Below are 23,746 nucleotides of genomic sequence, written 5' to 3'. Positions count from 1 at the left end.
GGCTAAAACAGAAATTGGTTGGATGCGCCTCAAAATTAAAGACCTTTGTGCAACCAATTCCATCAGTGAGAAATGTATACATTGGGTCTGAGCACGCCTACGCGTCTTTTAGAAAACCCCTGGACCATCTGTGAAAAAATAAAAAATGCTTACCAGTAGCTTTCTTCACCATTGTGTTCACAAAGGTGTCTACTCGTACTAACACCTCTCAATTAGTTCCAACCCAAATCCTTGTGGAAAATTCTGGGGAGCCAATCAAAGTTGGGCACCCGGCCCGGGGGGCAAAAATAGATTTTTTCTCCAATATAAACGTGTGAGATGTCTAACTAGGGGTTTCTAGGGGTGCTAAATCGATTCCAACCATTAGTTTTGAGTAAAAACTACTATCTGACCGTAAAATAGGCTACGCCTCCTTTTGCCCTCGCCGAAATACGTAAATATTGGTATTTTTATACCTATCTAATCGGGTTTATAATAGTGGGTTTTTAGGGTGCACTGAAAACATTTGTGTGCGATGGGAAGTAGTTGTTCCCATTTCTCTTATATCCATTACACCAAATATAATCCTATTACTGCTGTACATAGTTATCAAATGTTTGATTCTCAATAAGTTCGAACCAACATCCTTGTGGAAAAAAACTGGGGAGCCAGTTAAACCTAGGCAAGAAAGGGGGGGGGGGGGGTCAAACAATTGAAATTTTTTTTCCAGTATTAGCGTGTGAGATGTCTAATTAGGGGTTTCTGGGGGTGCTGAATGAATTCCAAACATTAGTTTTGAGTAAAAACTACTACCTGTCCATTAAAATAGGCCACGCCTAGTTTTGCACCAGCCGAATGATGTATTATTTATGGCAGGCCAACACTGCCATTAACGTCATCTAGGGTACGTGCGCTCAAACTATCGTACGCACGCTCAAAACAACCGTACATACGCTTATGACCAATCAGCGAGTTCAGTTAAGCACGCGTACGCTATTATCGTACGTACGCTCTATGCATACGTATGCACAGTACCGTCTGAAATTCGTTCTTGTAAATCAACCGATCATGATATCATGGCGGCTTTCATTGAATCCTGAACCCAGCCTGTTCAGCATTATTGTAATTTTTTATGCTAAATATCTGAAGTAATGAATGACGGAGCAGATTTTATAATGACAAATAAAGTTTTCCTATTTGGCCTAAATTTCAATTGAAAATAAAATTACAATTAGTGCCGCAAATTTCGTTCGGGTAAAACCAAGACTATACACGCTCGATCGATCATGCGTTCCGGCGCTGAGCTGCGGCTGTCGCGCTTACCTATCCACGCGCTAGCGTAGGGATAAGGTTACTCTCTCTTCTCAGGCCTGGCGGCGCAGCCTCTTCCCGGAGCGGAGGACTGTATACTGCTAGCTGGTAGGTTTATGCAGTACATGCTGCGAGTTATGCTGTACAATCATGGCGGAACTGTTTCTTCGAAGGTGCTGCGCTGTCATCAGGGACTGTTGGAGACTATGTCCGCAGATAACTTGAATGACAAGACGACAAGCTTTGTAATTGGAAGGTAAATTGAGATAATAGTTCTAGATTTGATTATAAATTCAGAATTCGACCAGAATTACCAGGTACGCCTGGGTATGTGTGTACAAGACCAACCGCAGCAAGACGTGGGCTTCAATATAAATCTGGATGAATTCATTCGTTATTTTGTGCTAAAGCCTAAAAAAAAAATCATGTTATCTTGAGAGCATAGAAAAACAAATACTATTCCCTCAATTTATAATCATATCACTTGAAATTTGTCACAGTTTACTGCATAGCCGAAATGGAGAATTGCAAACTTCTTCTTTTACCAATTAATGTCAAACAGTGTGCTGCCATGGTGCTAGCTACACGCAGCCGCTGTCGCGAAGCGACAGGGCTGCACGGCTACTCCTTCGCAGACGTTGTCATTTTTCAGTGGTGGTTGTGCGACTCCTTCATGAATATCTTTTTTAATCGTGGAAAACTAAAATATAAGGAATCCCCGTAATCTATGATAATCATCCAATAATTGGTATGCGTATTTTTTTTTAATTACGTCAAAAACCTACCGAAATAAGTCCTTAAAATCAGGTCTGTGAGCGTCCGTATTGCTTCACTCCTCATCTTCTGCGTGTTATTGAATGGCAATCACTCTCCTATGCTACAACGTAGGTAGTCGGAGGTAGTCGGAGTGACGTCATATCATGAGAGCAGCGCGCGCGGAAATACATGGTAGAAGACGACAAGCTTTATATACGTAACACACGAAACGCACGGGCGTACGTAAAATGCTAACACCGTACCTAGGGTTGAGCGTTCGTGGCTGTTCGTTTATTTTGTGAATCATCGCACAATCTACTCCGAAAAATTCAACAATAAGGTTTGGATACCAACAAAACACCAAATTCAACTCAACCATCAGCAATATACGATATAGGTGGGTGGTATTACTGTTAAAATCAAACAAAATAAAAGACATTTTTGTGGTCTTGCCGTCAAAAGCGACAGTCGTTTACGTACGTTTAAACACTAGTACATGTCAGACTGCTGTGCTGTGCACAGCGGTCTGGTCAGGCTACCATGGTGCATGCAACAGATAATTGAATGAAAATCATAGAAAGAGTGCAGATTGAGCTTAGTAAGCTCTGTCAGTTTTTGAGGATTTTAAATTGTTTAGTGATTTGTCACATGTGATTAATTTGTGTTGTCAATGTTGTCCAATACATTGCCATGTTTATATAATATATATATATATTTTTTTTTCAAACAAACGATATAGTGGCTTGTGCTACTTTTACAATGTACACTCCCTCTCTTTTTTGGAGGGGGTATAATTCACAGTCAGTGATAGTTCCAATCATTTTTTTTAAAGTCATAACCAAGGTTTAGAATTCCTTTGTAACACTTAATATCTTAGAAAAATATCTAACTCAGATCAGTCAACAATATCTTATTTTGTTTATATATCAGAAACATACCAATATACAGCAGTCAACATGAATTTATAGATGCCATCTATAAGGGACTTTAATGTATTTCATGCTCGATATTACAGTTTGAATCTCAGCTACATGTTCTTAGCTGGACTAGTCACTACACATTATGTGGTACTGCTTGCAATCTTTCAATTTTCCTTCCAATCAAGCAATATTGTAGGGGTACTATCACATTCAGCGTTTGAAAATATAGATTAGTTTCTTTAAAAAAAAATTAAACTCTACGACTTAAAAATCATTATAGATCTGTAAATTACTGTCTTGTAAGTCACATCGGCTATCATGCTCCTTGACTACCAGGACTCCGTGGTGGCCCAAAGATCAAGATAACTCAAGAGCAGCTACAATTTTTCATCATGTGTGTATTCACCATTCCACACATGGCAGAGACACTGAAGGTTCAAAAGAGAATTGTTCATCGATAAGTCAGGTATATTGAACATTATAGTAGATCAGGCAGCATAATTTGTAGTATATTATATGTACTAGGTGTTTTTAGAAGTTTATGCCCATTCTTTGCTTGTCCATCTGTACAATTTACATTATTTCATTTTCCACAGTTATATAAATATGCAAATTATACTCCAAGTTACCTTGTATCGGTGTTATAGGAGGTTCAGAGAAAGCTTCATGAGAAAGAATAGGGCTTGACTGCTATGTATCGTAAAGGACAGCAACACCAACATGAATTTTATTTTTCACTTTCTCGTGATATTTCAAATTCTATGTGCAGTGAAGTATTATGCTGCCCTCTTTATGTATGTAAGATCCCATCCCCATTTTATCAAAGTCCTGTAGCACGAACAAGTCCTGATTTCAACTCCAAATTATTCCATGCAGTGACTATCATGTCACGTGTCCCGGCAACAGGAGGAATTTGCTGTTGGTCCAGTAGCTGACCAAAAGTAGCAAGAGTTGCTGTTGATACCTGCATAGCTCAAGTAATTTTCTCTGCTGACTCTGGCAAGTCAAAGAGGAGTGGATTATATTAATAATCTTCTTTATAGGAATTTATTTACAGCTTGCATATTTCAATTTATTTTACTTTCAAGACAAATATCCCACCGTCACATCTTTTAACTGTTTGAAAAATTATTCACTTATTCAAGAACAATTCATCTCGCCCAATCATTCTTCTAGTTGCTAACAATTCATCTCTTAATAAACCATCTCTTTTTCTGAATCTTTTCTGTCACTTCATGTTCATTCTTCTCCACTTGTACTTGCAAATCATTTGTCTAGTTCCAAACACCCGATGTTTATGGCGTACATGCAGTGTGTCATGTAACATGGTTGTATTGTTGGGTTTTTTTTTTTCACCCCTCCCTTTCTTTCTTGCAGGGAATATTACTTGAAATAGCATCATCTCTCTCAGATTTGTCAGGCATTGAATTTGATGAGAAGATTTGTGATATCTTGCATGGAAATGCAAGAATTGGACCGAATGCCGTAAGGGCAAGATTATTAGGCATGGGAATTGAGGACCAACAGCAATGTGTCAGAAACAGCATGCTACCTTCAGACCCTCAAGGAGTTGCTGAGAGAGCAATGTGGTCAAAATTGTAGCGCAGAAGCTACAGAAGCTACTCTTTGTGGCATAAACATGGCAATCAAGAGCTAGTAAGGTAGGCCTATTTGCTGTGCTTGAAATGCTGTTCTTCCAGTGTTTGTATTTTGCTGAAAGATACATTGTAACAATGTTTTCACTTGTCAAAGCTGCAGGTAAATTGAAAAATGAGATATCACTTTGTGTTTCTGGATTACCAGAATATGTGTGAAGGATTTAAGTCTGAGAAGAAAAATCTACAAACTATCCAAAACACAGGGCTGATGTAGATCTGTAAAATTTGAAAAGTGAACAGTGGACAATTTTCCTGTATTTCATATCATAATGTGTACATATATCTTCATGACAAAAATGCTTCAATAACAACTCATGAACGGAATCAAGGGCATGGCACAGTAAAATAACCTGTCTGATATTTTATTGCAATATAATTTTGTGAAAGAGAAACTCTTTGATGCCAGGGAGAAAAAAGGAAATGTGGCACGCATCTATAAATTTCTTTATCTTGGAAAACTCATGTCAATACATCAATAAATATCTGTCAAAAAAATCAGGGGTTCTTTATGAAAACAAAGCTTAATGCTATTTTCCAGGTCATATTCTTCATAGTACATAATATTCCACTTTGATATCTCCTCATCTCAACTATGGGATCCTTGCTTGGGGAAATGATTCAAGAAGTCTAATTGATTCACTTTCTCTTATCCAAAAATGCATCATCAGATTTATAAATCATTCTGGATATCTATCCCACGCAAATGAACTTTAATCAGAGACAAAAATTGAAAATAACTGAATTTTGTTATGATCATGTTTTCAGTTTTCAACTGGCCAACTTTCAGACGATTTGTTACAAGTGTTTAAAAGAATGACACAATTCATAATCATTTGACTCAATAGGGTGATGCGTATCACCTTCCAGGTACTCGAATTGTTTTTGTGAAATAAATAGTTATAATACTGGGCCCAAATATTGGAATGAGCTTTCCAAGGAACTTACATCACATTATCTTCTTTCAAACAAAATGGAAAGCAATGTCTCCTGAGCAGTTACGACATACGTACAAAGCATATAGCTAGCATTCTTTTTTGTTGAGTGGGGTCCCTGGCCAGGAACGGGGATGACTGCAGACCTACCTTTTGCATTCTTCAAATTCTTTATCATGTTCAAATTACTGTTTCCTTCTATATCTTTGCTTGCAACTAATGCCCTATTTACTGTTGCATCGCGTGGCTTCTCTGAGACGTATAGTAATACCATTTTCTTTTTGTATGTTTTTGACCTTTTTCCTCAATTATTTAGTATAAATAGATGTCAGTGTTCCATTGTTTTATGTACCTGTTTTTATTCTGGAACCTACGACCTTACAAGCTTGTTCTTTAGTCCACATTTTATTTCTCCTAGTTTAAAAGATTGTAGATATCAATACTGATGTAAATAGGCCATTGTGTTTATTTTTCTTTCATATCGAGATAGTTGTACAAGGGTGACGTTTTCACCTTAATAACTTACAATTTTTGTATTGTATGATTGCACATATTTGTATGATTCTTTATTTATTGAGAAATATAAAATAAATTGAAATCAGATTTTGAAAAATGAAATATTGTTTCAAAAGGAATTACAGCCGTTGTTTCTGTGTTAATCTCAATTTGGGTTCACAATTGTTCATCCAATTTGATGGCAACACACGTATAATGCCACACCAAACGGTTTGTGTCGTATGTATGTTGCATATGCCTTGCATATTTGTGTGAAGGTAAAATTTTGTTGTAATTTCTTTTTCTTTTCTTTCAGATGGAAAACATCAATCTGCAGTGGCATAGATGGCTTCAGCCGATTTTTCTTTTCTTACAGACAGCAATTACTTATCAGTCACAGACGTCTCACATCATTCACTGAGGCTGCAGTCACTTATGGGCTTCCATCACGAGTGACTTTGGAGGTGATATGATGATGTGTGCATGTTAATGGAAGTTGTGAGAGAACCTGGGTTGGAAAGTTCCCTGAGGTACCCATAGTATAAAAGTACCCATAATCAGCGGATTGAGATATCGTAGGTAGACATGTGTTGTGGTGCCACAAACTATGATTTGTTTGTATTTCTGGAATCAGTATAAGGACAGTGGGATGTAGATAATACTGCACAGATTTTGCACTACATTACAACTAACTACTTATAAGATCATTCGTGGGTCAGTGGAATAACCATGGTCTGCAGACAGAGGGAAGCAGATCACCATTACAATTATTTGTGCAACATGTCTTGACGCTGCAAGGCAGCAACCTTACAGCAATTCAGGATATGTTTGCAGAGTCTGCACATCAAGAGCGTCCTCCACCAGAAGGCTTGGATCTTAAAAATCCTGTGGAGGTTCCCCCTGTTGAATGTCCCATTACTGAACACCAACTTCAACAGCTGTGGGAGTTGGTAGAACCCCTTGATGGAAGCAACCCTTGGGAGTTCGTTGTACCCCCAGACCCTCGACTCTGTTCATAATTTGTATAGATCATGTACATATGGTTGTTACAACCCATAAATTGATGAGTACACCATGCAGGTAGTAGTCTCTAATAGTCCCCAATATACTAATAAACTTGGTCACCGAGCTTCCATCCGTACTCCAAGACATCCAATGATGGAGTTTGCAACATTAGCCAATCTCTGGTTTGGAGATAAGCTCGTAGAGAATGCTGCGCTGCAGCATCTGCTGTCGGGACAGTTTCTCAGGTTTGATGCTCCCAACAGCAGCCCGCTTGCTGAAGATGTCAAATCTCAAGTCTCCCTAGTTTGGAGCTGGCGGGCCTTTGTTAGCCAGTGTCAAGCTCGTGGGCTGTATGGTTCCGATGAATGACTCATGGTCCTGGAGCATACAGTGACGTCCAGGACCATCTGGAAAACGACATACAGTGAAACCTAACATACATTCCACATGAAGCAATATCCTGTCTTGCAACTTATACTGTCATCCAGCTAAGTTTAGGTCATTAAGTCAGGCAACTTGAGGTATTTTTTTTTTTAATATCTTTAGGTACCTCACTTCCAAATAGGAGTGGAACTACTATTTGCTCTAATTGTCTTCGTAATACTCGATACTCCTAAACTGGGCCTGGCCAAGAGTTGTGCCCCCATGCCCAAGTATTGCTTGTTTCCAATATGACCGCCATCCGGTTTGCATCCAATGTGTGAATCAGGGTTACGCTGGCAGCGGGTAATATCACCTGAATGATCCGATTAAAATTCTCTTGCAGCAAGTGATGATTCAGTGTAGCCTCCTGCTGAAATTGGTCTAGATTTATACCATCGATCTCTTCAAGACAGGGGCAGCATCTGCGTCTTCAGTGAAGCACGCGATTTAGTTTACATTGCACGGATCGGCACACAGATCTCCACCACGACTAAACTGGATAGACATCCTGAGGTCAGACCAGCGTTCTTACAGGTGCACAGCCACGTACTGTATGCGATCATCAGAGTCTTCCAATGGCAAAATCTAAACAGTTTGGGTGAAGGCAAGCTTGTCTCTATCATAGGTGCATTGCACATAGAGTACTGGATGCACGAGATGATAAGAAAGCTTCTTTTTTGGCTCGCGGAATAGGCTACAATCCTTTCTCATGCAGAGGTTCTGAATTATCGGGTCGTGCTCAGTCTGCACACAGTGAGCTGAACACCACCATATCAAGTATACGTGTGCAATGATTGTCTGTAATAATATGGGAAAATACATGGAGAAATCAAAATATATGTTTATGTATTTTACGTGGAATCAGTTCCCGTCTGTTGTCTTGGCAGAAATGCAGAAATGCATCAATCTTGCAATGTTGTTGTTTATTATTTTCCCTCTCCATCACGAGTATATATTATGGAACGTGTTGATCATTTCACGTGAAGTTAATTGTTTTGATGTAATGCAGGTTGCCTTCAATTTGCTTGATTGATTGATTGATTGATTGATTGAAAGGTATTTATTAAACAACATCTCTTGCAGCCAGGAGGCTGAATTGTGGACATTTTACAAGGATCATCATGAATATATTCAAATATACAAACATACATTAGAAATATTAACTATTGCACAATAAAATTAACCTTTACCATAAAAAAAAATACAATTACAATTATTCACATCTCTGTTCTTGTTTCCATAAATAATCTCTTTTGTTTAATAAATAACCTTGCTAAAAAATCAACTTTCTTTTCATCTACTCATCCTCTTTTTCTCCATCTTCTCTTTCCCCCCTCCTTATAAACTTTACCATCCTCATCTTCACTTTCCCTCCTTCAACCTCTTCTTATTTCCTGAAATTATCCTTATCATAATCACACATTATCATTTTTCATCGTTAAAAATTAAAATACCATTTACTCTCTATTACAAAGCAATCAATCAATATACATTCATCAAAAATATGCTTTTGCAATGTATTATATAAAACACTGGTTTCGTATCAATAGAATTGTTCAAACTACCAAATTTCATATTTCATATGACACAGAACAGAGGAATATAATATGGCAATTAAGCTGATCTAAAAAGTCTGCTTAAGGCTAAACAATTCTGGCAAGTGAGAAAAAATGAGATGAAATCAGAAATAAATGAATGAATGGAGGGACCATGATCAAACACATCATTACAAAGAGAGAGAGAGAGAGAAAAAAAAACACCTTAACAATGGTGAATCGACATGCGATTTTTAACAAAATTTGATTTTCACATCATATATTGACATGTTTAACAGACTGTAACGCACGAAATGCCTCTTGAATGTTTTGAAAAGCTTCTGTTTGATTTCACATGAGCGGATGATTGTCAGCTGTCAGTTGTCAGTCTGTTATCATCTTAGTATTGTTTGTCTTCAAAAGATAGCGTGCCAATAATAATCTGCACTTACTGTTGGTGCTCTATATAAGACATTCCAATCCACCTCCAGCCTAGACATCCGTAGGCGTTGTGGTGGAGAGCGGGATCTGAACATCTCTCATGAAGCGAGACTTCTCTTTTCTTCTCCCCACTAACAATGTGAAACAAAGTATTGTTTCTCTTCAAAAGATAGCGTGCCAATTAATCTGTACTTACGGTTGGTGTTCTAAACAACTTTCCAACACACCTCCAGCTTAGACATCCGTAGGCGTTATTATGTAGACATGATATAGAGCGAGACTAATTCTCTTTTCTTTTCTTTTCCCCACCAACAAATGAGTTTAGCAGGAAACACAGAAGCATTCACCCATTCTGTTTACATTTCCCATCACATGCTTTTAACATCGGAATTTTCATGTACACATTTTCCCTGGAAATGTGGAAATGTATCGCATTTGTCACTTGCTGCCTTTTACCAGGGTGGGGCGGTACAGGTTTGACAGATCTGCGAGTGTATTATGCAGTGTAATTTCTTCCCCGGGGACATGGTGACATGCACTTCACAATTCCATGTTCAATTTTCCTAAAGAGTACATCTAAACAGGGGCGGCGGAATTTGTGTATGTGTGTGTGTGTCTATGTGTGTGTGTGTGTGTGCGTGTTTTCTAAGTGTGGGGTGGGGGGGGGGGGCTTGTTTTTAGCAAGGGTCAATGGTCGATTTTTTTAATCATGCTTTTTCCGTTTTCAGGATGCACTAAACCATATAAATAAATGGGGCCAACAAATGCCTCTATAGAACATCATCATGTTTACCATTAATCAATGATGCCAAACATCAATATTCTGATACTTTGAGATCATTGAACTGTCAAGCTCATTAGAGGTAGAAATCTGTCTGTGCTCTTTGGAATATATGAAGACAACGTCATAATTGTGTAAGTTCCCCAAAACTCCTTAAGACTTTCTCCAAGCCGGCGACCAATGTACAGAGGCGGATAGATATTGGATTGGTCATCACATTCACAGGGTAGGTCGATGGTGCATTCAGCGTCGATAAAATTAGTTGATTGACTTGGAAGGGGGGGGGGGGGCATGATGTACCAAGGAAGGGGAGCTCCTGACTTCATCTCTGTGGTCTCCAACTATTCTCAAAGTTCTTCAAACTGTCAAAATACTCTGACTCTGCTGCCTTTGCTTCACTACTTAGTGTGAAGCCGCTCCCATTGTGCTTGCCATTCTAACTGATTTCTCGGCTCAAATATGTTTTTTTTTTTTTATAACTAATTTACTAACAAACTTCCTTTCCCTAAAGCATTTCATTGACTCAATCTTATATTGGGGTGTGGTGTTCACTAGAAATTAATTCCGTATTGGAAAAATGTTCAATTTGTTAATCCTATTCATTTCTGTGATAACTCAATTTTCTATTAGTGATTCATCTCAATTTCTGATTAACTCGACCATCGTCTTTTAGTTTCTTCATTTAGCTCTTCTCTGTAACAACTGGTAAATATTTATTGTTTCTTGGATAAAAAATGATGAAGCAAATGAATATTAGTGTCCTCATGACAACCAACATTATCGTTGTTCTGGGTCGTTGTCCCTGAATTTGTCTGTGGAGTTCCTGTTTGACCGACTCCACTAAACAATGAATGCTAAAATTATATCCCTCTTTACACTTGTGTTTCTTAACCCCGTATTTCTCTGACCCAGGACTATCGTTAACCCCGTATCAATTTTTGTCAACTTTTTACACTCGCCAATAAATCCCGTACAAAGCTCTTGTCCCGGGCTAAAGAGAAAACCGACCTTTTTACACTTGTATTTCTTAGTCCCGTACTTTGTTGGGTTAGAGCTTCGTCTTCATCGCTTAACCCCGGATTATTTCTTCGTTCTGTTTGCAGTCGGTTGCTTGGCTCCACAATCGTGTTGCTAGCCCTTTTTTTTTTTTTTTTTTTTTCAGGGCCAGATAGTATGTGATTATCGGTGGGGCTAGCCCACTTTGACAAAAATAAGTGTAAACAGAAAGTGGGCTGATGAAATTCTGGTACCAACGGTTGGGTTAAGAACCCCCACCCTCCCCTTTAGCCCACCGTCGGTACGGGACCATGCAAAAATTTGCAAGTGTAAAAAACCCTTTAGAGGGATAAATTCTGGCAGGAGGGCGACCTTCCAGCTAGGAGGGTCATTTATGTTTGGGGATCAGAGAGCAAAAACACGTCACCATGTGTCACCTAATTGTTGCCAATTAATTATCGACTAAACAATTAAGTAGAATTTGTTCAATATCTAATTATACACTTAAGTACGAAACAGAAACCGAACTTCGAAGAATCAAACCACTCAAACTTTGAATAGGTTGCAAACAGTCAGTTGGCCTGAGCTTTAATATAATCTACCTTTTCCCATCACATATTCAAATACCTGTGTTACAAATGCAATAATCACAGTCAAATGTACTGTTTTGGTTTACAAACATATTTTATTATGAAGTTGATGGTTTTGTGGTTTTGCAACAGTTTCAGTATTCGGAATTCTTACAATATATTTTGGTTGATTTGTCCAAAAACCCTAAGGTACACCAATAAAATGATACCGACTTTGCATGGGGGTGGAAGTGTAAGGCTCCGCGATGAGGGAGATCACGCGTGAGTACTCATGTTGATACAGAGTTCGTCGACGAGTGGTAATCAGTGACGAGGTCGTTGTCGGAGATAATCGAGGTCGTTCGAGACCAATTTGCCGAAAGCGTGGAGTTCGAGGAGGTAACGCCAATGGCCGGCGTCTACGAAGAAGACATGGAGCTTACTTAGCCCAGCTAAGTTTGTAGTAAGGCGAGGAACGGGATGACTGTATAAAAATACACCAAAATGCCTTCTAGAAGACGTTCTTAACATTATCCCATACAATTACTGTTGCTTTTAAAAGGAAACCGAGTAACCATCAATATTATAATCATAAACAATTCACTTTACGGTCATTTAGTATGTCTTTATAACCACTGGTTTTCTTATTTGAATACGATTGCCGAATACGAGCATACAAGGTGGACTCCATCTGAAGTGTCAAATTGCATAAAAAGCGGGCACATTTTAAAGTGTCAAATAGCATAAAAACTATTGGTTACACCGATTATATTCAATTGATACGTGCAGAAGAAGCCTTATAATTGCAACCGTATAAACGAATGCAAAACTATACAATAATACTTATACTGAGCAATTAATATCATTTTGTCTCATCACCAACTGAAAATAATAATTTCATCTGCCATATTTCCAGAGCTCTGTACAAACAACTAACAAACGTTTACAACAAAATGTAGTAGCACTTATCACCGGCACTATTGTAATTGCTTTCCATACGCTATCCACAATTCATAACAGTTTAAAATTATAACTGTTACATCTACTGCAATGTGACAAAAATTTTTAAGCATTAAAACTATTCCTTTGTGTGCTGTCAAATCACACATTCTATATCATTACAGCTGCTTAACAATTACATAAAATGTCAACTTACGGAAATCTCTGTGGTCTTGAGTTTGGAGATGTGCTTTGGTGTGCTGTGGCAGCCAAAAGGAAGTCCCGAAATTGCAAGTCTGACAATTACTTGCTAGTGGGGGGATCCAAGTCGTGGCTTTCTCACACCCAGAATCCACACACATCCAGTCACACCACTGTGAGGATGAAGAGCTCAACCTCTCAACTCAAAGGTTCAATATGGAGTGCACCGATTTTCCCTCACACAACTCTCTCCTAAACCCAAGACTGCACACACCCCAAAAAACTTAACCAATTATCTCCTACCCTGCCAAGTAACCTAGCAACTGGAAAAACAATTTAATTACCGCATTCCTATGCCTATATAACTGTACACAGCCCCAGCACAGCTAGCTAAAACACCTGACTGAGGCTTTGTTAGATTTGGCCAAGCGCGGAGACCTACTACAGCACTAGGCTGAACAAGAGAGAATGCGAATGAGCATGCCTTGCCAGAGTGAGTTTCAGAAAAGGGAATAAAATGCAAATGAGTTTGCCTTGCCAGAATGAGCTTAGGGAACAGGGTGACAATTTGCCCCCTCCTTAAGAAAATTTTCCGGGAAAATTTTTTCCAGTTCAAAATGAATAGGGATCGGTAATCATATACAACGAGATGCAAATTCTGCACGGTAATTCTTTATATATACACACAATATCATTTCCGAGCATACTTAGTTAATTTCATTTTCCTTCTCTGCAACAAATTGGAAGCAAATAGGAGTTATTCTTTCTTCCTTTGTAACATATTCTGCATCTGAAATGGAAGGAAAATTTGTTATTAGATAAAATGGAGAGAAAATAATTAATATCTTAACCATCTACATGGGCTCACTTCTGCTTCTGCCCCTGCGGGAAGGGAAACAAAATTTTTATCGAGTTAATATAATTTCCTGCAAAAGGACGAAATGCTGAAATTAGTACACCAGCCTTCCTGCTGCACATGCGATATCATAATTTCAATAGTACATCTCTCAGTGCCTGAAAACACAAAAATACTGATTGCTTCCGCAATAAGTGCAAGATTTGTTTTGTTTTGTTTTACTCTAGACGACTCAAGAAATCTGCGCCTACATTGTCTTTACCCTTAATGGCCTCTATCCGAAACCTGTATGGTTGGAGGGCCAATGCCCAACGCAGAATCCTGGCATTGGCGACCTTTGACCGTCGTATTGCCAAAAGAGGGTAATGGTCAACTTCAAGCACAATTTCCCTGCCGTATAGGTAGGTCTCAAATTTGAGCACTGCCCAGACAACTGCTAGACATTCCTTCTCGATAGTAGAGTAGGCTCTCTCTCTAGCTAAGAGTTTCTTACTGGCATAGGCTGTGGGAAACTTTTGGCCTTCATGTTCCTGTAGCAGCATGGCTCCAATGCCTGTATCTGAGGCATCAGTACGTAGAGTGAATGTCCTATTGACATCTGGGAGACGAAGGATGGGTTGGCTTGACAACTTCAGCTTCAAGGTATTGAATGCTTTGTCCTGCGGCTCACCCCATCTGATGAGATTGGGTTCTCCCTTTTTGGTCAGATCTGTCAGGGGTACAGCTATAGCTGCATAGTTCGGCACAAATCTGCGGTAATATCCCGCCAATCCTAAGAAGGATCGAAGCTGCTTCTTGGTTTCTGGTCTCGTAGCCTGTTGAATCTGGGCAATCTTGTCCTGATTTGGTTGCACTGTTCCTCTGCCCACATGATGACCCAAGAAGTCTAGTTCTGCAAAGCCCACAAAACACTTCGCAGGTTTTGCCTTCAAGTTTACTGCTCGTAGTCGTACCAACACAGCTTGGAGAGTCCTGCAATGTTCCTCCCAAGTTGGGGTATGAATCAAAATGTCATCAATGAAATTGTCCACATTTGGCATTCCCCGAAGAGCAGTTCTCATAATTCTGCTAAAACTAGCGGGAGCATTTACTAGTCCGAAAGGCATTGTAGTGAACTGGTACAGTCCGTCATGGGTTATAAAAGCCGTAAGGGGCTTGGCCTGTTGCGACAATGGCACTTGCCAATATCCTTTGGTTAGGTCAATTTTGGAAAAGTAACGGTCACCAGCCAACTTAGCAAAAATTTCCTCCTGGTCCGGGATCGGCTCTGAATCCATGACAGTAGCTGAATTGAGTTTCCTGAAATCACAGCAGAAGCGGTTTGACCCGTCCTTTTTCTTGACCAGTACGATGGGTGATGCATAAGGCGATGAAGACTGTTCAATGACGCCTAAATCCATCATTTCTTTAATCTCATCCTTAACGACCTGTCGAAGAGCATGCGGTAAGGGGTATGGTTTACTGCGAATTGGTTCACTATGAGTGAGTTTTATGTCGTGTTCACCAGCACTCGTTACCCCTGGGACATCAGTTAGTACATCTTCAAATTCACACAGGAACGACGATACCTGACGACGCTGTTCATCAGTTAAATTTGTGTCAACCTTAACATCACCTACACCTTGAGTACGCTTGGTAGTTGGAATATGAAGTAGATGTTCGTTGGACATCCTCTGATAGGACAAATCGCCATCTTCACTGACGTCTTCTTCCTCAACAACGGAGACTGAGGCTACTTCAAATGGAGCACCAACATCTGGGACATCATCCCTGTGAACATAGAGCTTCAACAAATTAGCATGAAATGTGGTGATCCTACTTCCCAGATCAATGCGATAGTCGAGCTTCCCAACAGTACCAACAACTCGGAATGGGCCTTTCCAATGCATGAGGAGTTTGTTGCTGTCCGTGGGGAGGAGCACCAAGACTTCATCTCCGACCTTGAAGGAACGCTGCCTAGCCTTGCGATTATAGTTCCGTCTATACTTTTCATGCGACTTCAGCAGCTCCTGTTGGGCGATGTCACAAGTTTTCTCCATCCTTTCTTTCAGATCTAGCACATACTGATACGTAGATTTGGTATCCGCTTCCGTGTCATCCTGGGTCCACAACTCCTTAACAATCATGAGGGGTCCTCTCACGACTCTACCATAAAGTAGCTCAAACGGTGCAAAGCCTGTGCTGTCCTGGGGTGTTTCTCGGTATGCAAACAGCAATGCATCAATGTAACGGTCCCAATCAGTAGGGCGTTCCTCACACATCTTGTTTAGCATGCGTTTGAGTGTACCATTGAATTTTTCAACTAGACCATTGCATTGTGGGTGATATGGTGTTGTAGTCACATGACGAATCGACAGCAACCTGCTAACTTCCCGCATTACGTCTGAAGTAAACTGCGATCCCCTGTCGGTGAGCATCTCTTTTGGGAGACCGACCCGCGAGTAAATGCTAAGTAACGCCTCTGCTACCGATGAGGTGTCAATGTTTCGAAGTGGCACCGCTTCCGGGTAACGCGTTGCGTAGTCCACCAATGTCAGGATATATCGATGACCACGCGATGATACTGGCTTTATTGGACCAACGATGTCGATGGCGACTCTGTGAAATGGTTCATCGATGATCGGGGTTGTTCCCAGCGGAATCTTCGTCACTCTACCCTTCGGGATAGCACGTTGACATGCATCGCACGATCTGCAGAACCTTTGGACGTCAGCCTGCACACCTGGCCAAAAAAAAATGAGCAAGGATCTTGTCACTTGTCTTATTTGAACCTAGGTGACCACCCATAATTGACTCATGTGCTAACTTAAGAATGTTTTTCCTGAGTTTTTCCGGAACAACCAATTGATCTATCTTATCTTCTGAGTTTCTAGTCATGGAATAAAATTCCCTGTACAACAATCCATGTTTGAATACAAACTTCGACTTACTACCGTTTCTACTTTCTTTCACTGTACCCGACATAGCATGTTGCCGGAGTGTATCTAGTGTCGGATCAGCCTCCTGTTCACGTCGGAAATCATCCGGTGTGACGTTTGACACCTGGCCTGGTACCTTCAGTGCCCTCAGTGGTTTGGTTTTGTCTTCCTTCTGCTGTCTAGTCTCAACTGCCTCCAGCAATTCTACCGGTTTCCACTGGCAGTCAGGATCTCCTGGATTACGGACGCCTTGTACATTACCAAGTATCAAGGGATATACTGGGTTACTCATGCACAATACATCTAACTCCCCTACAAAATATGGAGTGTCAACTCTTACTCTGGCCACTTGAAATCTTCGTGTAGTTCCGTCAATCAGAATGCAAGTCCGCCATTCGTCTGTCATCTGTTGTGGTTGGACCAACTCTGTTCTGATGACTGCCGTTGAACATCCGCTGTCGCGAAGAACTTGAACTGGCTTTCCGTTGGCGTGTCCTTCCACGACCGGCATCCTGCGAATCGGTTTGGCTCCGCAGGCTGCGCTCATCACTGGAAATTCCATACTACGTTCCTCCATCTGGACCACCTTATCACAAGAGAAACATGAATCAATTAATAAACAGCCTTGTTCATATTGATTACCAGGATTCCTAACCTGTGTATTGAATTGACCTGCATCATAAGTATAATCATCAGAACGAAGTTCTCCTGTTGCCTGGACGTCTGACTCATTCGGCGCCAGTGCACCACTATCTTGTCCGCTTGGATGTGGAGAGTCATTGCTCGTTGCACTCACACCTGCAGCCAGCCTCTCTGGGGGCTTATTCCTGCGGTAGCAGTTACGGGCAATATGACCTATCTTGCCGCATATGTGGCACCCTGGACGCTTGGAAGCCTCATTCCTCTGCCCTGTACTTGCTCCTGCCTGTGTACCTGGTGTGGTGCGAAAGTTGGAAGGATTTGAAGTTAAAGGATTGACTTTTGCTGGGGTCTTCCCACCTTGTGCTAAATGCCAACCCGATCTGGCATCTAAGAAGCGATCAGCTACTTTTGACAACTGTTCCAAACTCGTAGGTTTGTTTTCTCTAATGAAGATAGACATCTCACGTGAACAACTTTTGTGAAACTGTTCAATCAATATCAATTCGAGTAATTCATTATAACTCTTTTTTGAGCCTGCAAGTGACAACCACTTTTCAGCATACCCCCGCATCCTATGCACAAACTGGCTGGCTGTTTCACCTGCCTCCGGTTTTGCACTGCGTAATTTTCTCCTGAAACCTTCACTTGTCAAGTCATATCGCTTAAGCAACGCCGCCTTAACAGCTTCGTAGTCTCCAGCCTCTTCGTCGGTTAGCCTCGCGTATGTGTCGAGTGCTTTCCCAGTGAGGAGTGCGCTTAAATTGATGGCCCACGAGGACTGTGGCCAAGATTGCGCGAGAGCATAGCGCTCAAACCTATTTAGGTAGGTATCTAAATTATCTTTTGCTTCATCAAAAGTTGGTAATTTTGGTGGTCTTACGTGCGGTTCAGAACTACCATTACCACTATTCCCCTTCTCCCGTTCCAAGTCTAACTTCAACTGAGTTAATTCCTGTTCTCTTTTAACTCTCTCTCGTTCCTCAGCACGCTCTTCCCTAGCTCGTTTTTGTTCCTCTGCAATAAATTCTCTCAACTCACTACCACTCAAGCCTATGGATTCCCCAATGCGATGCAATTTTTCAATCTCCATTGTGAGATTAAACAACAGAAATTTTCACAAAAAAGGGACAACTTACAATTTGTACGGCCGCGGCACCCGATCAGCACATGTCCAACTCTCCATGACCAATCATAAACCTGTATACAATGACAATTCAAAAATATACGTTACATATCGAAATCAAACATCATTTATAAATAATGAGGATTTCACCATGATACCAAGTAATACTAACCCTGGATCCTAAATACCACAATTACTTATACTACCGACTTTAACAGAACGGTCCCTTCGTGGTCGCCAAAAATGTCACCTAATTGTTGCCAATTAATTATCGACTAAACAATTAAGTAGAATTTGTTCAATATCTAATTATACACTTAAGTACGAAACAGAAACCGAACTTCGAAGAATCAAACCACTCAAACTTTGAATAGGTTGCAAACAGTCAGTTGGCCTGAGCTTTAATATAATCTACCTTTTCCCATCACATATTCAAATACCTGTGTTACAAATGCAATAATCACAGTCAAATGTACTGTTTTGGTTTACAAACATATTTTATTATGAAGTTGATGGTTTTGTGGTTTTGCAACAGTTTCAGTATTCGGAATTCTTACAATATATTTTGGTTGATTTGTCCAAAAACCCTAAGGTACACCAATAAAATGATACCGACTTTGCATGGGGGTGGAAGTGTAAGGCTCCGCGATGAGGGAGATCACGCGTGAGTACTCATGTTGATACAGAGTTCGTCGACGAGTGGTAATCAGTGACGAGGTCGTTGTCGGAGATAATCGAGGTCGTTCGAGACCAATTTGCCGAAAGCGTGGAGTTCGAGGAGGTAACGCCAATGGCCGGCGTCTACGAAGAAGACATGGAGCTTACTTAGCCCAGCTAAGTTTGTAGTAAGGCGAGGAACGGGATGACTGTATAAAAATACACCAAAATGCCTTCTAGAAGACGTTCTTAACATTATCCCATACAATTACTGTTGCTTTTAAAAGGAAACCGAGTAACCATCAATATTATAATCATAAACAATTCACTTTACGGTCATTTAGTATGTCTTTATAACCACTGGTTTTCTTATTTGAATACGATTGCCGAATACGAGCATACAAGGTGGACTCCATCTGAAGTGTCAAATTGCATAAAAAGCGGGCACATTTTAAAGTGTCAAATAGCATAAAAACTATTGGTTACACCGATTATATTCAATTGATACGTGCAGAAGAAGCCTTATAATTGCAACCGTATAAACGAATGCAAAACTATACAATAATACTTATACTGAGCAATTAATATCATTTTGTCTCATCACCAACTGAAAATAATAATTTCATCTGCCATATTTCCAGAGCTCTGTACAAACAACTAACAAACGTTTACAACAAAATGTAGTAGCACTTATCACCGGCACTATTGTAATTGCTTTCCATACGCTATCCACAATTCATAACAGTTTAAAATTATAACTGTTACATCTACTGCAATGTGACAAAAATTTTTAAGCATTAAAACTATTCCTTTGTGTGCTGTCAAATCACACATTCTATATCATTACAGCTGCTTAACAATTACATAAAATGTCAACTTACGGAAATCTCTGTGGTCTTGAGTTTGGAGATGTGCTTTGGTGTGCTGTGGCAGCCAAAAGGAAGTCCCGAAATTGCAAGTCTGACAATTACTTGCTAGTGGGGGGATCCAAGTCGTGGCTTTCTCACACCCAGAATCCACACACATCCAGTCACACCACTGTGAGGATGAAGAGCTCAACCTCTCAACTCAAAGGTTCAATATGGAGTGCACCGATTTTCCCTCACACAACTCTCTCCTAAACCCAAGACTGCACACACCCCAAAAAACTTAACCAATTATCTCCTACCCTGCCAAGTAACCTAGCAACTGGAAAAACAATTTAATTACCGCATTCCTATGCCTATATAACTGTACACAGCCCCAGCACAGCTAGCTAAAACACCTGACTGAGGCTTTGTTAGATTTGGCCAAGCGCGGAGACCTACTACAGCACTAGGCTGAACAAGAGAGAATGCGAATGAGCATGCCTTGCCAGAGTGAGTTTCAGAAAAGGGAATAAAATGCAAATGAGTTTGCCTTGCCAGAATGAGCTTAGGGAACAGGGTGACAATTTGTCATTCCCCGTAATTTGGTACGGCTTTGGGGGATGGAGAGTGCATGGAACTGACCACTAGCGGAAAAATGTCAAACTCATAAATTCTTATGACCATAGACCCTTCTTGGGAGAGGAGGTTTTGACAAAAGAAGAAGAAGAAGAAGAAGAAGAAGAAAATAGCTGGAATTAAGATAAACGGTTTCATAAACTAAAGAGAAGAGGAAAATACTGAGCATATTGACGTCACAGGGTGACTAGAAAAACGAATGCAGTGTTCTGTTTCTTTTACTCTCTAGCCTATTCTATTCTATTCTATTCTATGTGCTAGTAGCCATCTGGGCTACGTAAAACAGATGTTTGTTTTGTACATCCTCTAGAGATCACCAGAGGTCAAAGGTAGAGCCATGTCTGTGCTCTTTTGAATATGAAGTCAATTTCATTGTAAAGCAGATTTGCTTGTTTTGTACATCTTAACCATGTTTATCATTAACTAATGACACCACAGATCAATATTATTATATTTTGAGGCCATTGATCTCTAAAGGTCACCAAAGGTCAGAGGTAGAAACCTGTCTTTGCTCTTTGGAATATGAAGACATTTTCATTGTAAAACAGATATGCTTGTTTTGCACATCTTAACCATGTTTATCATTAACTAATAACATCACAGATCAATATTATGGTATATTATGGTTGGTTATCTAACCAACGGAGATGTCTCCGCGACGTCTCCAACTTATCAGTCGCAGCAGTCGCGGAGACGTCTCCGACATAAAAATGGCTTGCGGTCTCACCAAGGAGACGTCTCTGAGACGTCTCAGAGACATCTCCGCCAAAACAATGCTTCAAGCAGTAGGTTCTTTGAACGGATAGAAAGCTTGGGTTCTCTTCCCGTTTTCACTAAACCATATCATCTTAAAGCTAAAAATCTCCTTTTAGAATTTGATATTGACTAAAAAAAAAAATAATAAAAATCATGTCTAGCGCTTTTTGGTTGGTTTTGAGATCCACGCTCACATTTGTTCGCCTTATTTCATAAATGGATTTTGTTGAATTTACATTCTATTGAAATACACAAAGTAACACACAAAATTGAATGCATATATAACTATACTTTTCTTTAAAGAATGCCATACTTCACACAAATTATTTATTGTAACGCAACATATAATGTATATGGAATTCAACTATAAACTCAGATGCATAGGTAGGGGCTACCCTTCAAACATATTTTTCTTATGGAGAAGGAAGTATTTAACAGTTGCTCTCTTGTAGGTGTTATCTTTGAATTTTTCGTGGGATTTGTGATAAAATTCAGCATGATCCTCCCAGAAGTCCGCCAACATTTGCTGATGCTCCTCTTTCCAGAGACATTGATTGGCCTCTTTGGCCACATTGGCATCGCATGCGTCCCCAGCAGCCACAGTTTCTACAACAACTTGATCAGCCTTCTTCACTGGCCTTGGGTGGCATGTTGAAAGAAGTAATGGCAGGTGTCAAAAAGTTTCAAATTATGATGGAGCCATTGCAGGATCACCAGACTTGATCTAGGCAGGATGTCAGCACGCAGATGGGTCACGTGGTTTCTAAAGTAGGTCAAACAGCGTCAAGTAAATTCGCGGAGACGTCTCCGCGGCCTCTCACCAGTTTGTCTTGTCTCCAGCAGGTCTCAGCGACGTCTCGGAGACATCTCGGAGACATCGCGGAGACATCGCGGAGACATCGCGGAGACGTCTCATCAGTCGCGGATATAGTCTCGCGGAAACTGGAAAAAGTCTCCCCAAAAATCGAACATGTTTAAATTTCATGCGAATCCTCGGAGACTCTGTAATTTTTAGGAGACGTCTCGGAGACGTCGCGGGGACGACTCTGCAACTAGTAAAATCTGGAGTCGCGAACTAGTTGCAGACTAGTTTCAAGCCCGGTGAGATACCCCCTCGTCCTGGAGACATCGCGGCGACGTCTCCGCGACTTAAAGGCGAATAATATTTGTCACCATTTTTGGAAACGTGTCGGACGTCGCCCTGGAGTCGCCTTCTCGGTGAGAGGTGAGAGCGAAAGCCATTCTTAGTCTTTGGAGTCTCACGAGTCGCGGCGAAGTCCCCTCTAGTAAGATGGGCCCTTTCTGCTCAGGATTCTCAACGTGGAGGTCCTGAGTTTGAATATCGGCTTGTGCGAATATCTTGTGTACATGGTGTAATGTATGTATGTAACGATTTCTGTTGCCATACTTTTTGCACAGGAGCGTTTTATATCGCGGGAGATCGTTCCTGGTCAAGATATATGCGGCATCTCATTGTGGAGCATATGGTGAAAGAAATCAAATTTGAGACGGACGTTGCTCTTTTCATCTTTTCCCTTTTAATAAAGCTTTTGGCCTGTCATTATAGCCTTCACCAGGATCTACCAACATCAACACACATTATGATAATTGTAATGAGTAATATGGTCAATCATAATTATCATATGACGCATTATGACTGTATACATTATGTGTATATACAAGTGTATAATATGCATGTATGCATAAAACGATACATGGGAATATACGTTTGAAAACGAAGTATACTTAGGGGAATTTGCCCCAAGGGGAAATTTTTTATTCCCCTTAAGGTTTTGACAATGTTTTTCACTGCCTTATCGGTGATCTGGGGCCTCAAGACTACAAAGGATACGTGTAGCGTGTGTAGGTTGAAGACTGTACCATCAATACAATGTAGGGGAGATTATCAGGTGTATATATTTGATTTGCATAGAAAACGGGACTTTAGGGGAATGTAGGTATATCTGTGTTTTTTTTTCTATAAAAAAAGGTATTTTCACATTAACATACATAATTTATGGCATGAGATTTATTTTACTAGTGCTCCTGTCAATTCAATGCTTCATTGAGCCCATATTAATGTATAATTTTTCAAAAAGGGCAGTATTTGCATTTTTCTGAATATTATCATACTTTTCATCAAAATTCCCCCAAACTACCGTTTATTCCGCTGGAAATTGCATTATTTTGTTACATATATGTATATATATATATATATATACAGGGCGTATCAAAAAGAACGTTACACTTTTAAAAAAATTGCCTAAATTACATCTCAAAGTATTTGGAAGATTTTTTCATATTAAATTTATGGATGCCCAATAATCTCATCTATCAAGTGCAATCAACAAAACAAATTTTTCTTCACG

The 23,746-nt window shown here is 40.1% G+C and overlaps 1 protein-coding gene across 1 annotated transcript; it reads right to left on the bottom strand.

The window, feature by feature from the left end:
- Positions 1-7,224: 7,224 nt before the first annotated feature.
- LOC140228584 (uncharacterized) lies at positions 7,225-22,266 on the bottom strand. The gene is made up of 8 exons (XM_072308814.1): positions 22,199-22,266; positions 21,899-22,015; positions 20,019-20,061; positions 17,958-18,135; positions 17,371-17,648; positions 16,755-17,301; positions 14,049-16,519; positions 7,225-7,356 (listed from the first exon to the last, which is right to left on the bottom strand). The coding sequence occupies exons 1-8, from the start codon at positions 22,264-22,266 to the stop codon at positions 7,225-7,227; spliced, it is 3,834 nt and encodes a 1,277-aa protein (XP_072164915.1).
- Positions 22,267-23,746: the final 1,480 nt, after the last annotated feature.

Source organism: Diadema setosum, chromosome 5 (genome assembly GCF_964275005.1).
Source record: "Diadema setosum chromosome 5, eeDiaSeto1, whole genome shotgun sequence".
Classification (NCBI taxonomy): domain Eukaryota; kingdom Metazoa; phylum Echinodermata; class Echinoidea; order Diadematoida; family Diadematidae; genus Diadema; species Diadema setosum.
This window is presented reverse-complemented; position numbering and strand designations above follow the sequence as displayed.

Bases quoted from the DNA above. Each gene is read 5' to 3' on its own strand.
- LOC140228584 (XM_072308814.1), bottom strand. From the start codon at position 22,266: ATGTCTCCGCGATGTCTCCGAGATGTCTCCGAGACGTCGCTGAGACCT. The intron at 17,649-17,957 runs GTGAAACAGCCA...GCACCACACCAG, and splicing joins CAGTGCAAAACCGGAGGCAG to GTACACAGGCAGGAGCAAGT. The intron at 17,302-17,370 runs GTTAGGAATCCT...TCTTGTGATAAG, and splicing joins CAGGTCAATTCAATACACAG to GTGGTCCAGATGGAGGAACG.